Source organism: Aspergillus lucknowensis (genome assembly GCF_044049455.1).
Source record: "Aspergillus lucknowensis strain CBS 449.75 chromosome Unknown BJX67scaffold_6, whole genome shotgun sequence".
In the NCBI taxonomy this organism is placed as follows: domain Eukaryota; kingdom Fungi; phylum Ascomycota; class Eurotiomycetes; order Eurotiales; family Aspergillaceae; genus Aspergillus; species Aspergillus lucknowensis.
This window is the reverse complement of record NW_027263550.1, coordinates 218,160-236,982: the sequence shown is the minus strand read 5'-3', so window position 1 is coordinate 236,982 and position 18,823 is coordinate 218,160. Positions and strand designations below refer to the sequence as shown.

At 54.9% G+C, this 18,823-nt stretch overlaps 9 protein-coding genes across 9 annotated transcripts; 5 read left to right on the top strand and 4 right to left on the bottom strand.

Annotated features, from left to right (window-relative positions):
- Window positions 1–40: 40 nt before the first annotated feature.
- BJX67DRAFT_279200 (uncharacterized protein) lies at window positions 41–1,824 on the top strand. Its single transcript, XM_071026622.1, has 2 exons — window positions 41–592; window positions 646–1,824. The coding sequence occupies exons 1-2, from the start codon at window positions 339–341 to the stop codon at window positions 1,430–1,432; spliced, it is 1,041 nt and encodes a 346-aa protein (XP_070889261.1). The 5' UTR covers window positions 41–338; the 3' UTR covers window positions 1,433–1,824.
- Window position 1,825: 1 nt separating this feature from the next.
- Window positions 1,826–4,523, top strand: BJX67DRAFT_279182 (putative Patatin family phospholipase). Its single transcript, XM_071026621.1, has 3 exons — window positions 1,826–2,329; window positions 2,407–3,251; window positions 3,300–4,523. Exons 1-3 carry the CDS (start codon window positions 2,048–2,050, stop codon window positions 4,456–4,458), a joined length of 2,286 nt encoding a protein of 761 aa, XP_070889260.1. The 5' UTR covers window positions 1,826–2,047; the 3' UTR covers window positions 4,459–4,523.
- Window positions 4,524–5,175: 652 nt separating this feature from the next.
- Window positions 5,176–6,498, top strand: BJX67DRAFT_345073 (uncharacterized protein). Its single transcript, XM_071028329.1, has one exon. The coding sequence runs from the start codon at window positions 5,593–5,595 to the stop codon at window positions 6,358–6,360; it is 768 nt and encodes a 255-aa protein (XP_070889259.1). The 5' UTR covers window positions 5,176–5,592; the 3' UTR covers window positions 6,361–6,498.
- Window positions 6,499–6,535: 37 nt separating this feature from the next.
- BJX67DRAFT_279175 (RmlC-like cupin domain-containing protein) lies at window positions 6,536–8,447 on the top strand. The gene is made up of 4 exons (XM_071026620.1): window positions 6,536–6,779; window positions 6,842–6,943; window positions 6,998–7,141; window positions 7,209–8,447. Exons 1-4 carry the CDS (start codon window positions 6,741–6,743, stop codon window positions 8,133–8,135), a joined length of 1,212 nt encoding a protein of 403 aa, XP_070889258.1. The 5' UTR covers window positions 6,536–6,740; the 3' UTR covers window positions 8,136–8,447.
- A 1,150-nt stretch (window positions 8,448–9,597) lies between these two features.
- On the top strand, window positions 9,598–10,215 carry BJX67DRAFT_345070 (uncharacterized protein; the record flags this gene model as incomplete). Its single annotated transcript, XM_071028328.1, has 1 exon — window positions 9,598–10,215. One exon carries the CDS (start codon window positions 9,598–9,600, stop codon window positions 10,093–10,095), a length of 498 nt encoding a protein of 165 aa, XP_070889257.1. The 3' UTR covers window positions 10,096–10,215.
- Window positions 10,216–10,317: 102 nt separating this feature from the next.
- BJX67DRAFT_279162 (Zn(II)2Cys6 transcription factor domain-containing protein) lies at window positions 10,318–12,969 on the bottom strand. The gene is made up of 2 exons (XM_071026619.1): window positions 12,857–12,969; window positions 10,318–12,803 (listed from the first exon to the last, which is right to left on the bottom strand). The coding sequence occupies exons 1-2, from the start codon at window positions 12,929–12,931 to the stop codon at window positions 10,443–10,445; spliced, it is 2,436 nt and encodes an 811-aa protein (XP_070889256.1). The 5' UTR covers window positions 12,932–12,969; the 3' UTR covers window positions 10,318–10,442.
- A 172-nt stretch (window positions 12,970–13,141) lies between these two features.
- On the bottom strand, window positions 13,142–14,896 carry BJX67DRAFT_390944 (aldehyde dehydrogenase family protein; the record flags this gene model as incomplete). The annotated part of the gene is made up of 4 exons (XM_071034694.1): window positions 13,142–13,402; window positions 13,456–13,525; window positions 13,589–14,790; window positions 14,838–14,896. The coding sequence occupies 4 exons, from the start codon at window positions 14,894–14,896 to the stop codon at window positions 13,252–13,254; spliced, it is 1,482 nt and encodes a 493-aa protein (XP_070889255.1). The 3' UTR covers window positions 13,142–13,251.
- Window positions 14,897–15,592: 696 nt separating this feature from the next.
- BJX67DRAFT_279157 (zinc-dependent alcohol dehydrogenase) lies at window positions 15,593–17,095 on the bottom strand. The gene is made up of 2 exons (XM_071026618.1): window positions 16,180–17,095; window positions 15,593–16,128 (listed from the first exon to the last, which is right to left on the bottom strand). The coding sequence occupies exons 1-2, from the start codon at window positions 16,828–16,830 to the stop codon at window positions 15,727–15,729; spliced, it is 1,053 nt and encodes a 350-aa protein (XP_070889254.1). The 5' UTR covers window positions 16,831–17,095; the 3' UTR covers window positions 15,593–15,726.
- Window positions 17,096–17,361: 266 nt separating this feature from the next.
- BJX67DRAFT_345064 (Zn(II)2Cys6 transcription factor domain-containing protein) lies at window positions 17,362–18,545 on the bottom strand. The gene is made up of 3 exons (XM_071028327.1): window positions 18,185–18,545; window positions 17,919–18,108; window positions 17,362–17,865 (listed from the first exon to the last, which is right to left on the bottom strand). Exons 1-3 carry the CDS (start codon window positions 18,342–18,344, stop codon window positions 17,454–17,456), a joined length of 762 nt encoding a protein of 253 aa, XP_070889253.1. The 5' UTR covers window positions 18,345–18,545; the 3' UTR covers window positions 17,362–17,453.
- Window positions 18,546–18,823: the final 278 nt, after the last annotated feature.

The window sequence follows — 18,823 nt, the reverse complement described above, 5'->3', positions numbered from 1 at the left end:
CTCCACAATAAATTTCCCTGAAATAACCTCCTCCGACAGATTTGTCCACGCGCGGAAGGACTAACCACGATAGGGCCTTAACCTTTGGAGCTGTTGGCGGGGCGAAGGAACGACACCCGCCGTCGCATTTTCCCCGATTCCGCGCCTCCAAAAGCCCCTGAGTTGTAGCACAAGATCAAGACCACAGCCAATATCTTCGGAAACCTATTTGGAAAGAAAGAAATCCGGCCGAAAAACAGCCTGGCTTCCACCCATTCCCGCGCTCACCGTGTCACCCGCCGTAAAGAAAGACAAACCCCACAAAATCTCCTCCCCGAAGTTGAGGTCAGGACGTGGGGATGCCGAATTATCTCCCTTCCCCCACTCGTTCATTTACCATCCCCTCCATCTACGACGGAATCCGTCTTGCCTGTCGAATTTATCTTCCAGACCAGTTGTTGGAGTCGGACACACCATCGCAATGGCGCGTGCGGGGAGCGATCCTCGCGCATCCCTATGCCTCTCTGGGGGGCTGCTATGACGACCCCGTTGTGAGTTTTATCGGAGGAGAGCTGCTTGATGCGGGTTATGTGGTGGGGACATTTAATTTTCGGTATGATCTATTTATCATGTAATCATTCTGGGATGCTGCTAACTTTGCTAAAGTGGTGCTGGTGAGTCAGAGGGCCGAACTAGCTGGACAGCGAAGCCCGAACTGGCGGATTATGTATCTTTTTATGGGTTTATGATGCTATATCTACGGTTCCTGAGGCTGAGTCTCACTTCTCGACCGGATGACGAGGATGTACGCGGAGACATTCAGCTTATACTAGGTGGTTACTCGTATGGCTCGCTGGTTACTTCGCATCTGCCATCCAGCGAGGTGGTTGCACACCTCTTCAATGACGGTGCGCGAGGCACTCCAGTGCAAGAGATCTTCCTTGCTGCGAGAACTGTCTGCACGGAGTCAGGAGAAGACATCCGAACGATAGGGCAGCCGACTCCAAATATAGAGAGCGCTGCTCAGAGCGCAAAAGACGTTCTACATTCCTCCAGCACGACCGTCTCATACCTTCTCATTTCTCCTCTCCTGCCACCTGTCAACCTGTTTCTGACTTTATTCTTGGACCTATCACTCGAGGTAGACACGCAAACGTCCGGACAGCGGAAACAGATCCCCTGTCCCAAACCGACGGACCAGCTCTGCGCACACCAGACTCTGGCAATCTACGGAGACGAGGACACCTTCACCTCTATCAGCAAGCTACGCAGGTGGTCAGACGAGCTGAGGAGTGTGCCGCAAAGCCGGTTTTTCTCCACTGAGATTAAGGGAGCCGGTCATTTCTGGCGTGAAGACGGGGTTGAGGAAGAAGCAAAGCATTCATTAAGGCAATGGTTGCGTCAACAGCCTCGATTTGGTGTAATCCCAGGCAAGCTGAGATGGTTCATGTGAGGATGTGCGAAGGTTGCAGGCAACAGGACCTTGCATGATTGGCGTACGTCCACTCTTCATACACCAATCCTCCGTAGCGGACCGAAGACTCGCACGAAAGTTGATTCATCCTTGAGGTGTGAGGGGAGAACAAACACAGAGAAAGAGGCCCAGTGAACAGACGAACTGTGAGGGACAGGACCAAATATTGAGGAATGAAAGGCGCATCCGACCGTGCGGAGTGTCTTGGTCACCACTCGAATTAGGGAGTCCCCCATCGGGCCACTGGAAGCCCCGTAGCAACCACCTGGACATCATCCGAGAGCTGAGGCCCAAGAAAGGGATGATCCCAAAGTTGGCTCGTGACCCTTTGCCGAATGACAGGCGTTGACGTGGAGGCCGGACTTTCGGATGCCGGCAGCCGGGCTGACCCCCAGATTTTCTCTCTTCCAACGTTTCAACTCCGTCCCAGCTTTCTGGTCGTAATCTCTGCGTTCCATGGATCCGAGTCCTCCTTCCCTCCTCGAGCCTTTCTCTTCGTGAGAGACCTTCACTCGGTGATAACTTCCTCCCCATCCATCCTCCTCTTTTACTTCACTCGCGCATGGATGCCCGACCGCGCACGTTGGATCTGTCATGTCGCCCCTGCCCGATTCCGCAATAATTTCCTCGACATGGCATGGCAAGAACAAGCCTTCAGCCAACCATCCCTCTGCTCGCGATCTTCCCCTTTGTGACTACCGGCGCTCGGTTTCTATCCCCTCGTTAGCTTCAGTCGTGAGGGGATCCATCACGTGGGCGGGCAGTGTCTGGAACCTGTCTGGAGATGTCGCTTCGAAGAAGGAAGTTTTCGAGCGCGGGCTATTAAAATCGGAGGTGGAAGAGCGCAAACACGTGCTGTACCTGCGGATGCGTAACGTATGTCTACTTCGATCCACCTACTGGAGCGTTACACCTCTTCCTAGGCCGGTTGCTAATCCGCACTTTGTGCTTAGGCTGTATCCTACGAAGAATGGAAGGAATGCGCCACCGAACTGGATCGACTGGAAGACAACAACTCGTGGAAGGAAACGTTTGAGTGTGATGAATACAACCCCCGCCTCGTTCAAGAGCGTCTCGAGCAGCTGGAGGCGGCTCGTGCGAGTTGTGATGTTGGTCGCATGCTACATCTAATTCGCACCTCGCTAAGTCGTGATTTGGGAGGTATGAGCAACGCCGCTCTGTATAGGTACACCCATTTTGGAACCAAGGACCTTATCGATCGATACATCACAAGCGCTGTTCAGACGGTGGAGGCATTAGTGGACGTGTCTGCAGGCAAACGGTGCGATGAGGCCGAGTCTAGGTATATACTAGACCAGTTACTGGCGGCAAGGCAGGCTTTTGGGCGCAGTGCCCTTCTCTTCTCGGGAGGGGCTACTTTTGGAATGAACCACATTGGTGTCCTGAAATCGCTTTGGATGTCAAACCTTCTCCCGCGCATCATCTCAGGCGCGTCCGCCGGGAGTATTGTCTGTGCCGTCTTCTGCACCCGAACTGAAGACGAACTTCCTGCGCTTTTGGCTTCTTTTCCCTATGGCGACTTTTCCGTTTTTGACGAGGAGGACCAGGAGGAGAACATTTTCAAGAAAACCGCGCGTTTCCTTAAACATGGAGCGTTTCTGGATATCACAAATCTGGCCAAGGTTATGAGGAACTGGCTTGGAGATATTACCTTCCAAGAAGCGTACAACAGGACGCGGAGGATTCTCAACATCTGCGTCTCCAGTGCTGGGGTGTATGAATTACCCACGCTCTTGAACTACATCACCGCCCCTAACGTTCTGATTTGGTCTGCTGTGTGAGTTGCTCCTGTGGTTTCAGAGAGAGTTGGGCTAACCTCTATCAGGGCCGTTTCATGCTCAGTCCCGCTTGTCTTCTCCCCTTTTACCCTGATGGCTAAGGACCCGTTGACGGGGAAGCCTGTTCCGTGGAATGACCTTCACAAACAGTACATCGATGGCTCCGTTGATGGCGATCTCCCTATGAACCGACTATCTGAGATGTTCAACGTCAACCACTTCATCGTATCTCAGGTCAATCCACATATTGTGCCGTTCCTGCCGAAGGATGATGAACCGAAGAGTGTTGCTGTACCGAGCTCAATGACATCTCGATTCCTCCATACCCTCACGCACCTGGCCAAGGATGAGATGTTGCACCGGATGGCGGTTTTGATGGAACTCGGCGTCTTTCCGAATTCGTTCACCAAGACCATTTCGATCATGAACCAGAAATACGCCGGGGATATCAACATCTACCCCGAGATTTTGTATACGCATTTCCCTCGAATTTTGAAGAACCCGACGACAGACTTTATGCTTAAAGCATGTCTTTGTGGAGAGCGAGCGACGTGGCCGAAGCTTGCACGTATCCGGAATCATTGCTCCATTGAGCTCGCTTTGGATTCGGCAATTCAAAAAATGCGCGCACGAGTAGCTTTAAGCCACACTAAGGCGAATCTCATGACAAACGCTCTTGTCCATCATTCTATAGCCCCCTTCGACGGCAGCGCAGCTCGTGGGCGCAGACGAAGGAGCTCTTGCAGCCATGAAGTTGACAGACGGAACCATGTTGCGAGCCGATCAAGCCGCTCCGGTGTGGCGAAAGTGAGAAGATCCCTGTCTCATAGCTTCGAATCAAGCCACCGTCAATTGGATCAAGGCATAGAGTGGGGTTTGATTCATCGTCCCAGATTTGAGCACCTGAATCAGGAGACCATTTCCAGCAGTGAGCGCGAGTCGGAAGCGCCGTCCTTGAGCTCGTATCATCGGGAGCAGAACTTCTTCTCACCCGATCCAGAATGCAGTCTGGAGTGTTCGATGCTTCCCTCATCCTCATCATCGGCGTCCTCGTCACCCTTGCGTCTGGCTAAAAGTCCTGGTTATCGACCTCCTACGGGTACCGTTTCCTCGATGTCTCCTCGGAGGCATTCCTTACCAACGAGGTCCGCATCCCCGCCCCGCTTAACGCTGAGGACGCCTCCAGGGGATTCCCGCCTCAATTAATTAATTTGTGGGACGAGACGCGCGGGGTAAGTTCTAGGGGTAGAGGCTGTTACTTTAACGGCGCTTCAACTGGCGGGTTGAACGTTATATGAGCAAGGCTACTAACGCTCCTCCATCCAATGATACGAGTCATGACGCATGTGTATGTGATGTTAGATACTTGTTTCTATTTTGATATCCGTGAGGGGGCAGGCGCTTCGGTTGGGCCCTGGACATTCTCACTTTTACTTCGCATCCTTTTTTTCGGGTTCTTTTACTCCCACATGTAGATCGGGGGGATATGCATACCTGGCGTTGTTGGATTGATTCTTGGTCGATGATGCTTTCCGGCTCAAACGCGAGCAAGTGCTTGCCGCGTGGACGGCTATTTACTTGGAAATGTGACACAGCTCGAGCGAAGGGCAGATTTGCACATAGCGCTAGTCCAATAAAGAGAGTAAATATAGCAGTCTGCATGGGAAAAGCAGCCTAATCGACTGTTTTGTCAACATTAGCTAGGCTAAAAATAACTAGTCTTTGGGATGGCGCAATTTGCTGCAGTGTGATAATGTATGTGACGGCCTCAGCAGATTTTCCCACCTGCAAGCGCAGGGCAGTTCTAAAATTGTCAATTAGCTTGCATTATGCAGGGGGTTAATTAGTCTCATTTTTTTAATCTGTTCGCGTCCTTAATATAGATCAATTCGCCCCAACAAAGGAAAGAGTCAAGCACTGACCAGGATCTCCAGGCACTAATGCACCTCCCCGGCCGCCCCGGCTTCGCACGGCGCTTATTTCTTGCTCTGTGCGTGACAAGATGGGCGACACGGGCGCTGATTGTTTCGGGCTTCGGACCTTCTCTCGCTTCGCCTGATCGACCGGCGCTGAAACAATCAAGAGTGGCTTGTATCAAATTTAGAAACTCACGCCTGGAGTCCACCGTGCGAGGGCTATATCAATCCCCCTCCTCACCCCGTCGAAGGAGGTCGATCAAAGAGCTTGGCTCTTCCTGACAGCTCTGGGCATTTAAAGGGCCGAAGCCTTCGTGCTCTTGATTTTGCACCTTGTGTTGGTTGTCCACTTGTCTTCCTATTGTCTCCCACCAAGAGTGCTTGGAAGCTACACTCTACTTTACCTCACTTTACCTACCTTAATATGCCTCTCAACGGCTTCCACAAACACAACCCCTCGAAGCCTCTTCGAGAACGACAGGGGAACATCTCTCTCCCTTGCCCCGCACACACACGCACCCCATACAAGCCATCGCCTGTGACACCTGGTCTAGTCGACGACGACACCATCCCCCTCACAGGACCTCCATCCACACCCGTCTCCCGCCAGAACTCATTTACGATGAAGACACTCAACCCCCGCCGGCTCTCACTGCGTCTAAAAAACCGCCCTCAAAATCCTCCTTCCTCTCCCTCCTCCACCTCCACCTCCAGCGAGGAACCACGCAGCCACCAGACACCAGACCACCGATCCCAAACCGAGACACAGGGGGGTACAGGTGGCCGCCCGGAATTCGTCTACAAGCCTATTTGCCGCACGAACTACCCGGCCGTCGTGGCCGAGACGGTTGCCGCTCAGAGTCGGCCTGGGTCTCGGTATCAATATCACTACATTCCATCTCGGCGGGGGGATAACATGATGCCACAGTCGCAGTCGCGATCGCGAGCTCACGCTCACGCATACGCTCACTATGCGGCCGGCTATGAGAGTGGTCGCAATCTATATGGTGATTTGGACGATGACATTAGCTATCCACTATCGCGCTTGGAGGGCGGGAGGACCACGGGACCGTCGCGTGCTCCGAGAGAACGTGCCGAGAGCTATACTTCCGCCGCGGAGAAGAGGCGAAGCCGCGCGGCGAGACGGTTGACGACAGTTATGGTTCCCGATGCGGAGGATATTTATGGATGACTGGATACGATAATGTCTTATTTTAATCTGTTTATCAGCAAGAGCATCAACATGAGCATAGCGAGCGAGACTGAAGAGAATGTATTTTGTCGTTGATTATTTAATCTTATCCACCGTAACTGAGTTAGCAATATACTTGGACGTGTCGCTCTGACGTCAATCTGACGCCCACCACCCCAACGCTCATCATGGATATCGCAAACCACACCCGAACCGGCGACTCAGAGTGGTCCCCTTCATGGATCAGCTCGCGTGGTCTCGGCTCTTGTCGCGGAGAACAATGACGACAGGAGTTTCTTGCCGTGGCATTGCAGGTACGTAACGGAACTGTCTGCTCCCTCCATCAAACCAACCCACAGGATCAATTCTAGGCACGCATTATGTTAGAAAACGTCGTTCAGCTGAAGTGCTGTGTTAAGGTTAGCTTTACCTCCCTCTTACCCGGCAGACTGGGTCGCCTGTCTAACTTGGTCGGTGGAAGCACGATCCGTGGGGGAAGAAGGGGAAGGACTCGCTTGCTGGACATCTGTGGGCGCAGACGCCGGGATCGACGGGGATTGTGGACAGTGAGACATACTCGGAGGTATAGTTATCTCGAAACTCGTGGTTGAATTGACGGACCTTGCTGATTGTATAGATGTGGATGGGCACGTATCCGTCTGTCCCAGCGCGGCTGCTCTCAACCGGGGAGACACTGGAGAATTATCTGAAGCGGAAGCCCGAGCTTGTTGGCGGTTCGATAAAGGAGCGGTTCAGAACGAGTCTTCCGTTCCTGCCTAAGGTTCGTCTAACTTTATACATTACCCTACCGAGACCGTGGGATTGTCGCCTCATGATGCAATACACAGATCTTATCATTCGACAAAGCTCTTCCGCTCCAAATCCACCCGGACAAACGTCTCGCAGAGCAACTCAACCTCACGCACCCTGACCAATTCGCCGACCCAAACCACAAGCCCGAGATTGCCGTCGCGCTCTCGAACTTCGAGCTCTTCGCGGGATTCAAGCCGCTCACGGATATCGAGTGGCTCATGCAGATCAAACCGCTTGACCAGTTCGTCCCAGCGCACGCAACCTTCGACGACGAGCTCCTGCGCAAGATTTGCAAGATCTTACTCCAGTTGCCGCCGGAGACTGTGGCCGAGACCATCACGCAGCTGCTTACCCTTCCAGAGGCTCATTTCGGAAAACAGCGGTATATACCGGGGCTGCTTGATCGGCTGCGCAAGCAGTACTCCGAGTCGGACAATGGGACGCTTGTTGCGGTGTTACTGATGAATTATATTACGCTAGGCCCTGGTGAGGCGGTTTGCGTGCCGACTGATAGTATCCATGCGTACCTGCGCGGCGATATACTCGAGTGCATGGCGCGGTCGGACAATATCCTCGCAACGGGGTTCTGTCCTCGGCCGACCAGGAACAATGTTGAGATCTTTGCGCGGGCGCTCTCGTTCAAACCTCACAATCCGGAGGAAGCAATACTGGGCCGGAAGAAGACCGATAAAGGGGAGCTGGGGAGGACGGACGAGTATGCACCGCCGTTCTCTGAGTTTAATGTTCTTGCGACGATTCTCGGGGCGGGCGAGGAGGAGAAGCACAGGCCTATCGAGGGGCCGAGTATCGTGGTTGTGACGAAGGGGAATGGAGAGATGGCTGTGGCGGGGAAGAAGAAGTTCGATCTTCATGAGGGAGCTGTGTTCTACGTTGGTGGGAATGTGCCTGTTGAGTTCAGCACGCAGAGGGGGATGGCCGTGTACCGGCCATACGCCGAGTGACCACTGGCGAAAAACCAACACCAGCAAAGAATCAATAACAGTCGGTGTATCTCATGTCGAAGTATTGAATCCAACATTCAGAGCTTGATCTTCAGTGCAAAAACCGCCGAACCAACAGCACTTCACCAAAACCCCTCCCAACAACCAACGCCATCAATGCAGTTAATTAGCCAACTATTTTAAGGAATCTCCAAAACTTGAGCATCCAACTCAATCCTTCAGCTGCACCCTGCTCCTTAGCGCCCTGCACCAGAAGAGTCGAAGCGCCGTCGCTCCTTAGCGCAAGGTCTCAACTCGCATCGACAGCCAACGGATCCAGCGCTGCATCCCAAAAAAGCAAACTTAGCTCGCAATTCCGGCCTGTTCCAGCCTATTTTTGGTCGATTTGGCTTCGTTTCAGAATTAAACTCAATCGTTAGCTTGACGTCTCTGAAGGATTCTCGGCGATTAAAATAACTAACTCACACTGGTGCTTGTTGGATGGCGGCGGGTCAGATAGTTAAAACGTGAAGATATCCATGTGGTTCTGTTCTTCATAAGGCGTGCATCGCATCTGATCTGGTCTGACCTCAGGGATTGTTGAGCTGCTTACCGACAGGGCAGAGAAGGCTTTGCTGCTGGGTCTGCCGTCTGCCCGTCTGCGCCTGTGGCTGGTCGAATGCATCCCCCGACCTACTTACGACGCTACGCTACGCTACCCTGTCTGTCCTGCAGTCGGCTTGACCAGTCTTCATCATGATAATGCTCCTCGCTCGCGACTCGGGATACACCCAGCCCCAGCCAGCAGACCAGGCGGCGGGCAACCAGGGCTCAAGCGATAAAACCACGCCGATTATCATCGGTGTTGTTGTCGGTGGTGTTGCCGCTATTGCGAGTGCGTCCCTCCCCAACAACGCCCAACCATTCACCCATGCTTCTCTTCATCATCTCATATCTAGAGTGTAGACAAACTCACTAACTCTTGTCTACATGAACAGTCACAGCAGGAATAATCTTCTTCTTCATCAAAAAACGCAAATGGGACCGCATCCGACAAGGCGAGGAGCGCCTGATCGACTACCAGCTTGCCACAGGGACGGGGACGGGGACGGGGTACGCGTCGAAGCTGTACTCGCGATCGGTCACGCCGGAGGATCACCAGCTTTATTTGAGTATGATGGCCGCGCAGCAGCAGCAATATCAGCACTCGACAACAACAGCGTATCCGTATTCACCGGCCCACGTTTCGTCCGGCCCACAAGCGACAGCGCCCCAACATACAGGGTCTAGGGCACGAGGGATGTCTGCGCCCGCCTCAACCTCAACGACCCTCGCACCCCAAGGACAAGGACAAGGACAAGGACAAGGACATGGACATGGACATGGACATGGACATGGAGAGACTCAAGCTCCCGGCCCGGAATCCCCGCCACCGGCGTACCAATCCCTGCACGCGCGCTACGACCCCTCCCGCTACTCGCAAATGAGCTCGCGGTTCTCATCTTCCTTTGAATTTCCACGATCGAGCACAGGCACGGTCACAGGTACCGCGGGGAATGTAAATCCGACGGCGCTGTCGTCGGTTTCCGGTATCATGCCGGCTCAGCAGGGCCAACACAGTGGGAGCTTGAGCTTTAGTCCGCCGGGAGGTTCGTCGTGGTATCATCAGCAACAGCAAGGGTATCCGCAGTATCCACAGTATCAACCCGGTCCGGCTCCTGCTGCATCTGGGGTTCTTTGGCCCGCAGGATCGTCGGGGAGGACGACGACAACGATAACCGCAGAACCGGGGACGGGGATGGGGTCACAGTCGGGCCCTCATACGAGGTCTACGAGGCGATCGCGCTCACTCTCGGTCTCGGCCTCCGTCTCGGGTTCCGGGTCCGGCTCTGGCTCTGGTTCCGGCACAGGTGAAGATACTCAGCGAGGTCCACGACGCCCACGGCCAGTACTGACTCGACTCATCACGAATTTCGGATGATTTCTTTATATAATGACCTGTTAACGGATTTGATCTTTGTTTCGTACGCACTCTAGCGGTGTTTGTGTCTGGTGTTTGGTGTTTTGGGATCGGGAATGCCCATGGTTGGCTGGCGTTTTTGATGCACTTTCTCTGTCTATATCCCGTAGGTTGGTGTGGATATAGCTAATTTTTTTTTTTTTTTTTTTTTTTTTTTTTTTCTTTTTTTTAATTTATATTTTACCCTTCTGCTAGGGTACGGTAATTCAATCTACCTTGGCCGGACCTTGCCATACACAAGACTTTATTCCATTCTAGTGCTCAATAGTCGTACTTGCTATGACATCTCGCCTTGCATAAGCATGAGATTACACTCCGACCTGACTCTGCCCACCCTTCTCGTCCAACGCCCGCTCCAAATTCCGGGCAACCAGGAACGCCATATCCGATTTTCTGGCGAGATACTGCAACGCACAGATGCAGAATTGGCAGTTCTGGCGCAGACGCTCAGACAGGCCGCTCCTGTCTTCGAGAATCGGGGGATCTATAGTCGCTGCATTATGTGTATGTGTATGTGCATCGGTATTATCCATATCTAACGCGTCGACAGAGATATACCCCGCCTTCGCGAACGAATGTATGAGGACGACAGTCCACGGCTCAACCAGGAACGCAACCTCGTTCAACGAATCGTGGAAATAGCGGAGCATGACGGGGTCCTGGCCATGTAGGGAAGATCTCGCGAGCGCGCCGACAGCGAGCGCATTCTCGACGCGAAGCTGCGCGACGAAGTTGCTCGCGTGGCGTGCCTGACGCCGCAAGTTGAGCCCCAGCCGCGCATTATCGATACTCTCGACGACATCGGCGAGCAGCATCGCGGCGAGGTGCCAGTGACCGTCGAGGATGACGTACCAGGACTGGATGCGGGGCGGGAGGGACTCGTGGTTTGCGACGCAGTCGAGCATGAAGCCCTGGTATGTGCGGTTCCAGTGGTGGTAGACGAGGAGGGTTCGGTGGATTGCGTCTTCGAGGCGGGTGGGGGAGGCGCCGCGGTAGAGGAGGGTTTGGAGTTGGGTGACGCGGCGGTAGAGGAGGACTTTGACGGGGGTTGCTTCGGAGAGGATGGCGGCGGCGGCTGGGTACGAGCAGGGCCATCTGATCTGGGTTTGGACTGGGCTATGGTCGTAATGTGGCTGGCCGGGGTCGGGGCCGCGATGGCGGAGGAAGAAGTCGCCCCAGACGTCTTGTTTCCTGGGGGTTCGTGGCCCCGTTTGCGTTGCGATATCGAAGCAGTCCAGGTCGACTTGGTCTTCGGGGTCTGTGAGGGCCGGAGGGGAGGCCGATGCGATCTGGCTGTCTTCGTCCGACACCACGAGCGGACGCTGATACATTGCAGAGCTGAGCGTGTCGAACATGATCCCGAGCCAGAACAGCAGGCCCAGTGTGCCGCGGTGTTCTTGACTTGAGAGAAGCGGGTCGATCTGCGCGGATTCAGAAGGGGGCGTAGGCATTTCCAATACTTCGGTCGTTGTCGATCCTATCGACCCCCTTCGGAGCTCCCTGACCCTTGAAGGAGGAGGGGTCTCTCGCTGGAGCCTCGTGAACTTGTGTCGGAAGGTGTATAGCTGACGGTTCGCGGTTTCCAGGAAGATCGGCGCGCGGTCATTGTCTAACAGCTCGGCTAGCCGTTTATCTTGCCCGTCGTCCAGCGGACTCTGGGTCAACGAGAAGATAATGTTTGCGAAGATGATACGGAAAGAGGGGATGCCGGTTGAGTGCTCGAGCGCGTGGCGGGCGTCATTCCACACGCTCTTCCGGATAGATCGCTCGTCGTCGGCGATTGGCGCGGGGACAGACAGATTTGGGCCCTTCTGCGCGTGCTGCGTCCATTGTGAGGCGAATGCTATGATCGCCAGATGTAGTGCCCGGGCAGCGGTCTTCTCCTCTTCGGCGCTCAAAGCCCGGCCACGGATTGAGGAGGCGACACGGTCTAGCCGGCAGACCCGGATACACATCCTGTTCGACCAGCTCGGACCCCATTCTTTTCTCTCTGTGAAGGGTAACAGGGTGCTGAGTGGGTCGGTATATGGGCAATTGTGCTCTGTCAGCCAGCAGGATAGCGCGTTCTCCATGCTGTCGTGGTATATGCGGATTAGATTATGGGTCATCGATGAACGAACGTATTTGCTGGCCGCATTGTCAGAAGCGAGACAGAACTCCCATTGAGGTCCTGATTCCGGCTTCGAGTTTTGATCCGGCTCGGGCTCTGAGAGCGGCGGCGTGAACTCGAAGAGAGAGGATGGATTGGATGTGCCTTGGATTCGTTGGTCGAATGTCGGCAGAGGATCGCGGAAGGCAGGCTGAGACTCGAAGGGTTGGGCTTGAGGCAGCGCGGTCTGCCAGTCGGCTGGAGTAGGTGTATTCCATGCGATACGAGGATCAATTCCGTGGATAACTGGGAGTTCCGGATGCAAGGAAGGGACAAAGCTGGGGGGAGCGAACATGTCGCCCGGGTGGGCAAGATACCACTCTCCATCCACAACGCCGGAGGAGCTTCCAGTGGAAGGGACACTGCGGCTGCTGCCAGCTGTGCTATTCTTTGCTCTCGCGCGACTCTCCCTCGACTCGACACGCTTCGCAGGCTTCGAGGAAAGCCAGGTGAAGGTACACTCCTTCTTCCATCGCCTGCAATTCGAGCACGCGGCAAAAGTGCCGTCGTTTCGATTACTCTGGATTCAGTCAGCATCCCTCGATCATACGAGGAAATCCAGCAGGGACGAACTGGAGCATCACAGCGCCGCTTGCCCGTGCGGCAGGGATCGCAGCTATGGAACTGGCGTCGGCGCGAGTCGTCCATGGCAGCTGAGTGTCTACATGCAGAAGAGAGATCCCGAGAGGATGAACTGTGCCCGGGGAGGGGTGGGCAGCTGGAGGCGTGGGGTTCAAGTATCCATGGGCCCATAAAATCATCATCCAGATCCCCAGCAGAGCTCCTTCTCAGCCACAAGTATGGAGCCGAAAAGAGCGGGGTAAACGGCCAATCCGAGTCCTATATCCACTGCGTCGATGCTGATCGATTGGCCTTCGGTTGAAGGGATCGAATTCAGTCTACTCCTGGAGGGATTCGAGTAGTTCTATTCACGCACTGACTACACTGACTACACTGACAGCAAGCAGCTACGCCTTCGAAAGTTGCACGCGCACGGTCTTCACCTCCGTGTAGTTCTCGAGCGCATACGATCCCAGTTCGCGACCCAGTCCCGACTCCTTGAACCCTCCGAACGGCATCTGGTAGTGCAACGTGTTGTAGTTGTTCACCCAGACCGTGCTGTGCGATGTCAGTCCGATCCCCCGATCCCTGAATCTCAAGAGAAAGCTCACCCTGCCTTGATTGCATTCGACACGCGAATGGCGGTATTGATATTGGTCGTGTGGACGGCCGCAGCGAGGCCTATATTCAATGTCTATGGTCAGTAGTAAATCATAGAGAAATGCAGTCGAGTCGAAGAACTACCGTAGTTGGTGTTGTTGGCCATCTCGATCGCCTCCTCCTCGCTGCGCACCTTCTGCACCGTACAAACCGGCCCAAAGATCTCCTCCTTCACAATCGTCATGTTCTCATCGACGCCCGCAAAGATCGTAGGCTGGATGTAGTATCCTTCCCCCCCATGGCGACTGCCACCCGTGATGACCTTCGCCCCCGCGCGTTTCCCAGCCTCAATATAGCCCATAATCCGATCATACTGCACCTGGGATACCTGTGGGCCCTGGAATGTCTCCGGGTTGAACGGGTTCCCGACCTTGTTCTGCTCGGCGCGTGTCTTGAAGCGAGCCAGGAATTCGTCGTAGATGGCCTCGTGCACGAGAATCCGCGAGCCCGCGCAGCAACACTGCCCGTGGTTGAAGAAGATGCCCAAATTCACCCACCCAATCGCCTCCTCCAGGTTCGCATCGGGGAGAATGATATTCGGCGACTTCCCGCCGAGCTCGAGGGTCACCTTCTTCAGATTGCTCTTCGCCGCCGCCTGCAGGATCTGGCGGCCGACAGGCGTCGACCCCGTAAATGCGACCTTGTCAATATCCATATGCGACGCAATCGCAGCGCCCGCGGTCCTCCCAAACCCAGAGATGATATTCACCACTCCAGCCGGGAACCCGGCCTCCTTAATCAGAGCGCCCATGTACAACGCCGACAGCGGCGTCTGCTCCGCCGTCTTCATGACAATCGTGTTCCCCGTCGCCAGCGCCGGCCCTATCTTCCACGCAAACATAAGCAGCGGGAAATTCCACGGGATGATCTGCCCACAGACTCCGACAGGTTCATGGCGCGTATACGTCAAGCTCCCAGCATCCGTATCGATCGTCTGCCCGTAGATCTTATCCGCCCACCCCCCGTAGTACCGGATACACCCGGCCGACGCAGCAACATCGCCCTTGGCCATCGAGACGCCCTTGCCGTTATCCAGGGCCTCGATGGCGGCGACTGTCTCGGCGTCGCGCTCGAGGAGGTCCGCGAGGCGCGTGAGGAGCCGCCCGCGCTCGGACGGGGTGACCTGCTTCCAGGGCCCGTTTAGGGCTGCGCGGGCCGCTTGCACAGCGATGTCGATGTCCTTCTCGGTGCCTTCGTGTACGGCGACGATGGGCTTCTCGTTGTGTGGGTTGATGGTTTCGAAGGTCTTGCCGTCGACGCCGGGGACGAACTCGTTGTTGATGAACCTGTGGACGTCAGTATGGGTCTCGACGAAAGGTGGTTGAAGACGTACAGTCCCAGAGGCTGCTCGTATGTGACCGCGGGGGTCTGGATAGTTTGGAAGAGGGCCATGACGATAGATGATGATAAGTGACAGGAGGTATATTTCAATCCAGGATCAGAGAAAAGAAATGTTGGATGTGAACAGAACAGAACAGATGCTTCAGTCCTCGACCGGCTTTACATACCCCTGCGGTCCAGTTGCCAGCACCTTAGAGCGAGGATCCCCAGAACGAAAATCCCCAGCAGTCAGCGCCGATAATGGCCGGCCCGATATTTCTCGTCTGTCCTCCTGTGCTCCATAGTTTCTATCTACCCCCCGTATGCAGCCCTCCCTGTCCCCCCGTACCCCGTGCCCCCGCGGTACGAGATGCACTCCTTTCCCCCGCAAGTGTTCCTCCGCATGCTTCCCTTTGTCCGGGATCTGGTCTAGTCTACTTTGCGGCTCTCATCATTTGGATCGTGCGGATGCGATGCTGTCTCGAGAAATACGGGGACCGAACTATGCATCCGGTCTATGGGTTCCATTGCCCGCTGCATGTACACTTCTGAGTCTATTCCTGCGGAGAACGGGCATTCGAGGGCCCTATCTCATTCTGAGGCAACTGAATGAGGAGTTGTACATATGAACCCACGGCTTTTTTTTTTCTCGCGATCCGTCTGAACCGTCTGAAATTCCCTCGTCAAGCTGGAAGCGTTACTCTCAGCGAATCCGAATAGTCTCAAGGAGAAGACCGGCGGGATCTTGATTGAGAACAAAGTCCGTCGGAGTAACTATAGCTTGGGACGATATTTTGCAAGTATTCTTAAAAGAGAAAACAAAGATCAAATTCGTCTCGTCTCATCTTCTACCATATAGACAAATCAATCCCACACCCATCCGGTTCATCTGTGATCATCCCTTACTCCGGCATCTCAAGCACGTACCGACCAGCAATCTTGCCTTGCTCCATAAGCTCATAGATCTTCGGGAGATCCTTCAACGGCGCCAGCTTGAAGGGCGCCTTGATCAAGCCGCGGGCGAAGAAGTCCAGGGCTTCGACGCCGTCCTGCCGGTTCCCAACGTAGCTGCCCTTGATGCTGATCATGCGCACGACGGTGTTGAGCACGGGCGCCTTGAGGTGCGCATCAGGAGGCAGACCGATGGCGATGATCGTTCCGCGCGAGCGGACGTACCCCGTAGCCTGCTGGAAGGGCTTCTCGGAAACGGCGAGCAGGATCACAGCGTGGGCGCCCAGGCCGTCGGGGGTTGCGGCCTTGACGTCCGCGACGAGGTCCTTGGACTTGGTGAAGTCGACGAACGTCTATCGGGTTAGTTAGTTGACTGCCAGGATAGAGAGAAACAGCAGACGTACCTCAGTCCCGAGCTTCTCACACATAGCCCTCTTCTCATCGCCCCCATCGACAGCAACGACGCGAATCCCCATCGCCTTCGCATACTGCTGCGCAAGCGACCCCAGCCCACCACCAGCCCCAACAATCGCAACAGTCTGCCCCGGCCTCACCCCAGACTCCTTCAGCCCCTTGTAAACCGTAATCCCCGCACACAGCACCGGCGCCACCGCATCAAGCGGCACCCCCGGCGGAATCTTCGACGCATGCGTCGCCTTGCCCACAACATACTGCTGAAACGTCCCGTCAACCGTATACCCGGACAACTGCGCACGCGCACACAGCGGCTCGTCCGACTGCCGACAGAACTCGCACTCGCCGCACGACCCATTCAGCCACTTGATCCCTGCGTGGTCGCCGATCTCAAAGTCCGTGACGAGGTCTCCCTTGGCGACCACGACGCCTGCGCCCTCGTGTCCGCCGACGAGCGGCATCTTCACGGGGATGGGCCAGTGGCCCATCATCGCGTGGAGGTCTGTGTGGCAGACGCCGGAGAAGCGGATTTTCACGAGGATTTGGTCCGGCCCTGGCTTGGGGACGGGGATTTGTTTGAGGACCAGGGGGCCGCCGACTTTTTCGGCGACTTGGGCCCACTGCATTTCGGGAAGGGACATTTTTTTGGGTGTGCTAAGAAAGTACGAATGTAGTATTCCAAGTTAGAGAGCTTTTGCGAGAGAATCACGCTGCTTTTTCTTGGTCGTTCGAGTTTGATGAGATGCTCGACGGCTCATATATATAGCTGACTCTGAGGGCTGAATCGAATCGGCGGGGCCCCTCACCCCGTCCTCCTTAGGATTCTCGCATTGCATTTTCGTCATGGAGACGAAGCAATTCGGGCTACCGGAGTTCGTGTGTCCCCTCTTGACCCCCAGATTCTCCCCCTGAAAGAACACAGATCAACAAGGCTGCCACGCGGGGAAGTCTGCGACGATCCATGGGTGGAAGCGCACGGCCTCTCGTGCGGTTCCGCATGGCCAGCCAATGCAGATGCCGATCTCAAGGCCGACTGTTTCTTTCCTGATGGATCCTTCGGAAACTTGCCGAGCTCTCTGGGCCGACGGAGAAGGATAGTTGAAGTCACAGAGCAGAGGCAGGAATGCATATGACGGGTTCTGCTCGTCCACAGCCCTCCGTCTTCTTAAAGAGGATATGACCACTCAGTTAATTATAATCACAGCCAACTATATAGGCAATGGATAACTAGAACTGTATACTCCAGTGCCACGAACAGCCCAGCCTATTCTCCAGGAAAAAATGTGCTCGACCACCCGATACTGATAGCAATCCCGGAACTCGGTCGCCTCTCTTGCACCCCCATACCCCCACCATGCTCATCGTAGCCATCAATATTCGAAATCTGCGGCCGAAGCAGATCAATCGCCAGCGTTTCTGCCAAGATTTTCTCGTACAGATTGTTCATCGCCTGGTCCGGCAGCGACTCATCCATTGTTATCCCATTCTGCCCAGACGGGCTGGACGGTACCTCTGTCCATAACGGGTCGTGGAGCAGCTGGGAAAAGGCCCGCGGGCCGGGATTCGCTTCATCACGGGAGAGTCTCTTCGTCGTCTGAGTCTCGCTGTGGAGGAGGGCGGGGTCGATGAATTTCGGATGGTCTCCGGTGGACTTGGATCCAAAGTCCGTTCTTCTCCTTGAACTAACGTTAATCCAAAGGATTCATCCGTGAGTTTGATATTCTCTTACCGCGCCGTGCAGGTGAGATCGAACGGTTTCCGTGCATAGGACTGGGCTACGGGGAAAGCACAGCGCAAGCAATGCGCCACCGGCCTTGGAGGCAAGTCGCAACGAAGGTATTTCGGCGGCTTGCGATTGCCGTCGACGCATTCAAGTTCCAGCCCGCGCTTGATACACTGCACGCAGGGCCGCTCGTTTCCTGGTCCATCCATTGTTATTAATGCCCCAAGGCACAGAACGTAAGAGCAGGAAGAAATGAGCTTTATCGAGCATACCGCATGTCTTGTGCGCCCGCTGGCAGTTTGAGCAGGATCTTCGGGCCTTTCTTCGGGGGCCCGATTTCTCGAATGTCTTCGATGTGCTTGGGTTTTCTGTACTCGCGCTCTCTGTTATCGGGCTTCCGGTGCTCGAGGCGCAGGATGCTGAATCTGACATCTTTAAGGGCAAAAAGGCGGCCTGGTCGAAGGGTGCTCAAAATGAAAAATCACGTCGGAATTCAGGGTGAAGACGAGAAGGGGTATATATACGGGACGGTGCAAGGCACAGTACTTTATCAGTTTTAAACCTTGCGATGTTACCCAGGAGATACTTGGAATTTACTTGCTTCTCAACTACGTCCGCATACCCATTGTCAGCTTACGAACCCCAGAGCTTCAAAGATCAACATCCCCGCATATTATGCGGTTCCTCCGTACAAACTCCTGACCTCAGAATAGTCCGGCCCTGCGAGTCGCGAGCTCGTCAAGCTGCAGATACCCACCCCAGCCATGCGGTTCCGCATGGATCGATCCGCAAGCCCGAACCTAACCAGGAGCACGACAACTCAAACAGACGGACGAGAACGACGAACGATCTTCATATCCACACGCCCCGAGGTTCTCGCAAACAGAAGAGAAAATCGCGTTCATCGCTCT

Coding starts and splice junctions, on each gene's coding strand:
- BJX67DRAFT_279200 (XM_071026622.1), top strand. CDS start 339: ATGCCGAATTATCTCCCTTCCCCCACTCGTTCATTTACCATCCCCTCC. Junction 593..645: donor GTGGGGACATTTAATTTTCG/GTATGATCTATT, acceptor ACTTTGCTAAAG/TGGTGCTGGTGAGTCAGAGG.
- BJX67DRAFT_279182 (XM_071026621.1), top strand. CDS start 2,048: ATGTCGCCCCTGCCCGATTCCGCAATAATTTCCTCGACATGGCATGGC. Junction 2,330..2,406: donor TGTACCTGCGGATGCGTAAC/GTATGTCTACTT, acceptor CTTTGTGCTTAG/GCTGTATCCTACGAAGAATG. Junction 3,252..3,299: donor GTTCTGATTTGGTCTGCTGT/GTGAGTTGCTCC, acceptor AACCTCTATCAG/GGCCGTTTCATGCTCAGTCC.
- BJX67DRAFT_345073 (XM_071028329.1), top strand. CDS start 5,593: ATGCCTCTCAACGGCTTCCACAAACACAACCCCTCGAAGCCTCTTCGA.
- BJX67DRAFT_279175 (XM_071026620.1), top strand. CDS start 6,741: ATGTTAGAAAACGTCGTTCAGCTGAAGTGCTGTGTTAAG. Junction 6,944..6,997: donor ACAGTGAGACATACTCGGAG/GTATAGTTATCT, acceptor CTGATTGTATAG/ATGTGGATGGGCACGTATCC. Junction 7,142..7,208: donor GTCTTCCGTTCCTGCCTAAG/GTTCGTCTAACT, acceptor TGCAATACACAG/ATCTTATCATTCGACAAAGC.
- BJX67DRAFT_279162 (XM_071026619.1), bottom strand. CDS start 12,931: ATGGACGACTCGCGCCGACGCCAGTTCCATAGCTGCGATCCCTGCCGC. Junction 12,804..12,856: donor AGCGGCGCTGTGATGCTCCA/GTTCGTCCCTGC, acceptor GACTGAATCCAG/AGTAATCGAAACGACGGCAC.
- BJX67DRAFT_279157 (XM_071026618.1), bottom strand. CDS start 16,830: ATGTCCCTTCCCGAAATGCAGTGGGCCCAAGTCGCCGAAAAAGTCGGC. Junction 16,129..16,179: donor GTGAGAAGCTCGGGACTGAG/GTACGTCTGCTG, acceptor CTAACCCGATAG/ACGTTCGTCGACTTCACCAA.
- BJX67DRAFT_345064 (XM_071028327.1), bottom strand. CDS start 18,344: ATGTCAGATTCAGCATCCTGCGCCTCGAGCACCGGAAGCCCGATAACA. Junction 18,109..18,184: donor GCGGGCGCACAAGACATGCG/GTATGCTCGATA, acceptor TGGATGGACCAG/GAAACGAGCGGCCCTGCGTG. Junction 17,866..17,918: donor GATCTCACCTGCACGGCGCG/GTAAGAGAATAT, acceptor CGTTAGTTCAAG/GAGAAGAACGGACTTTGGAT.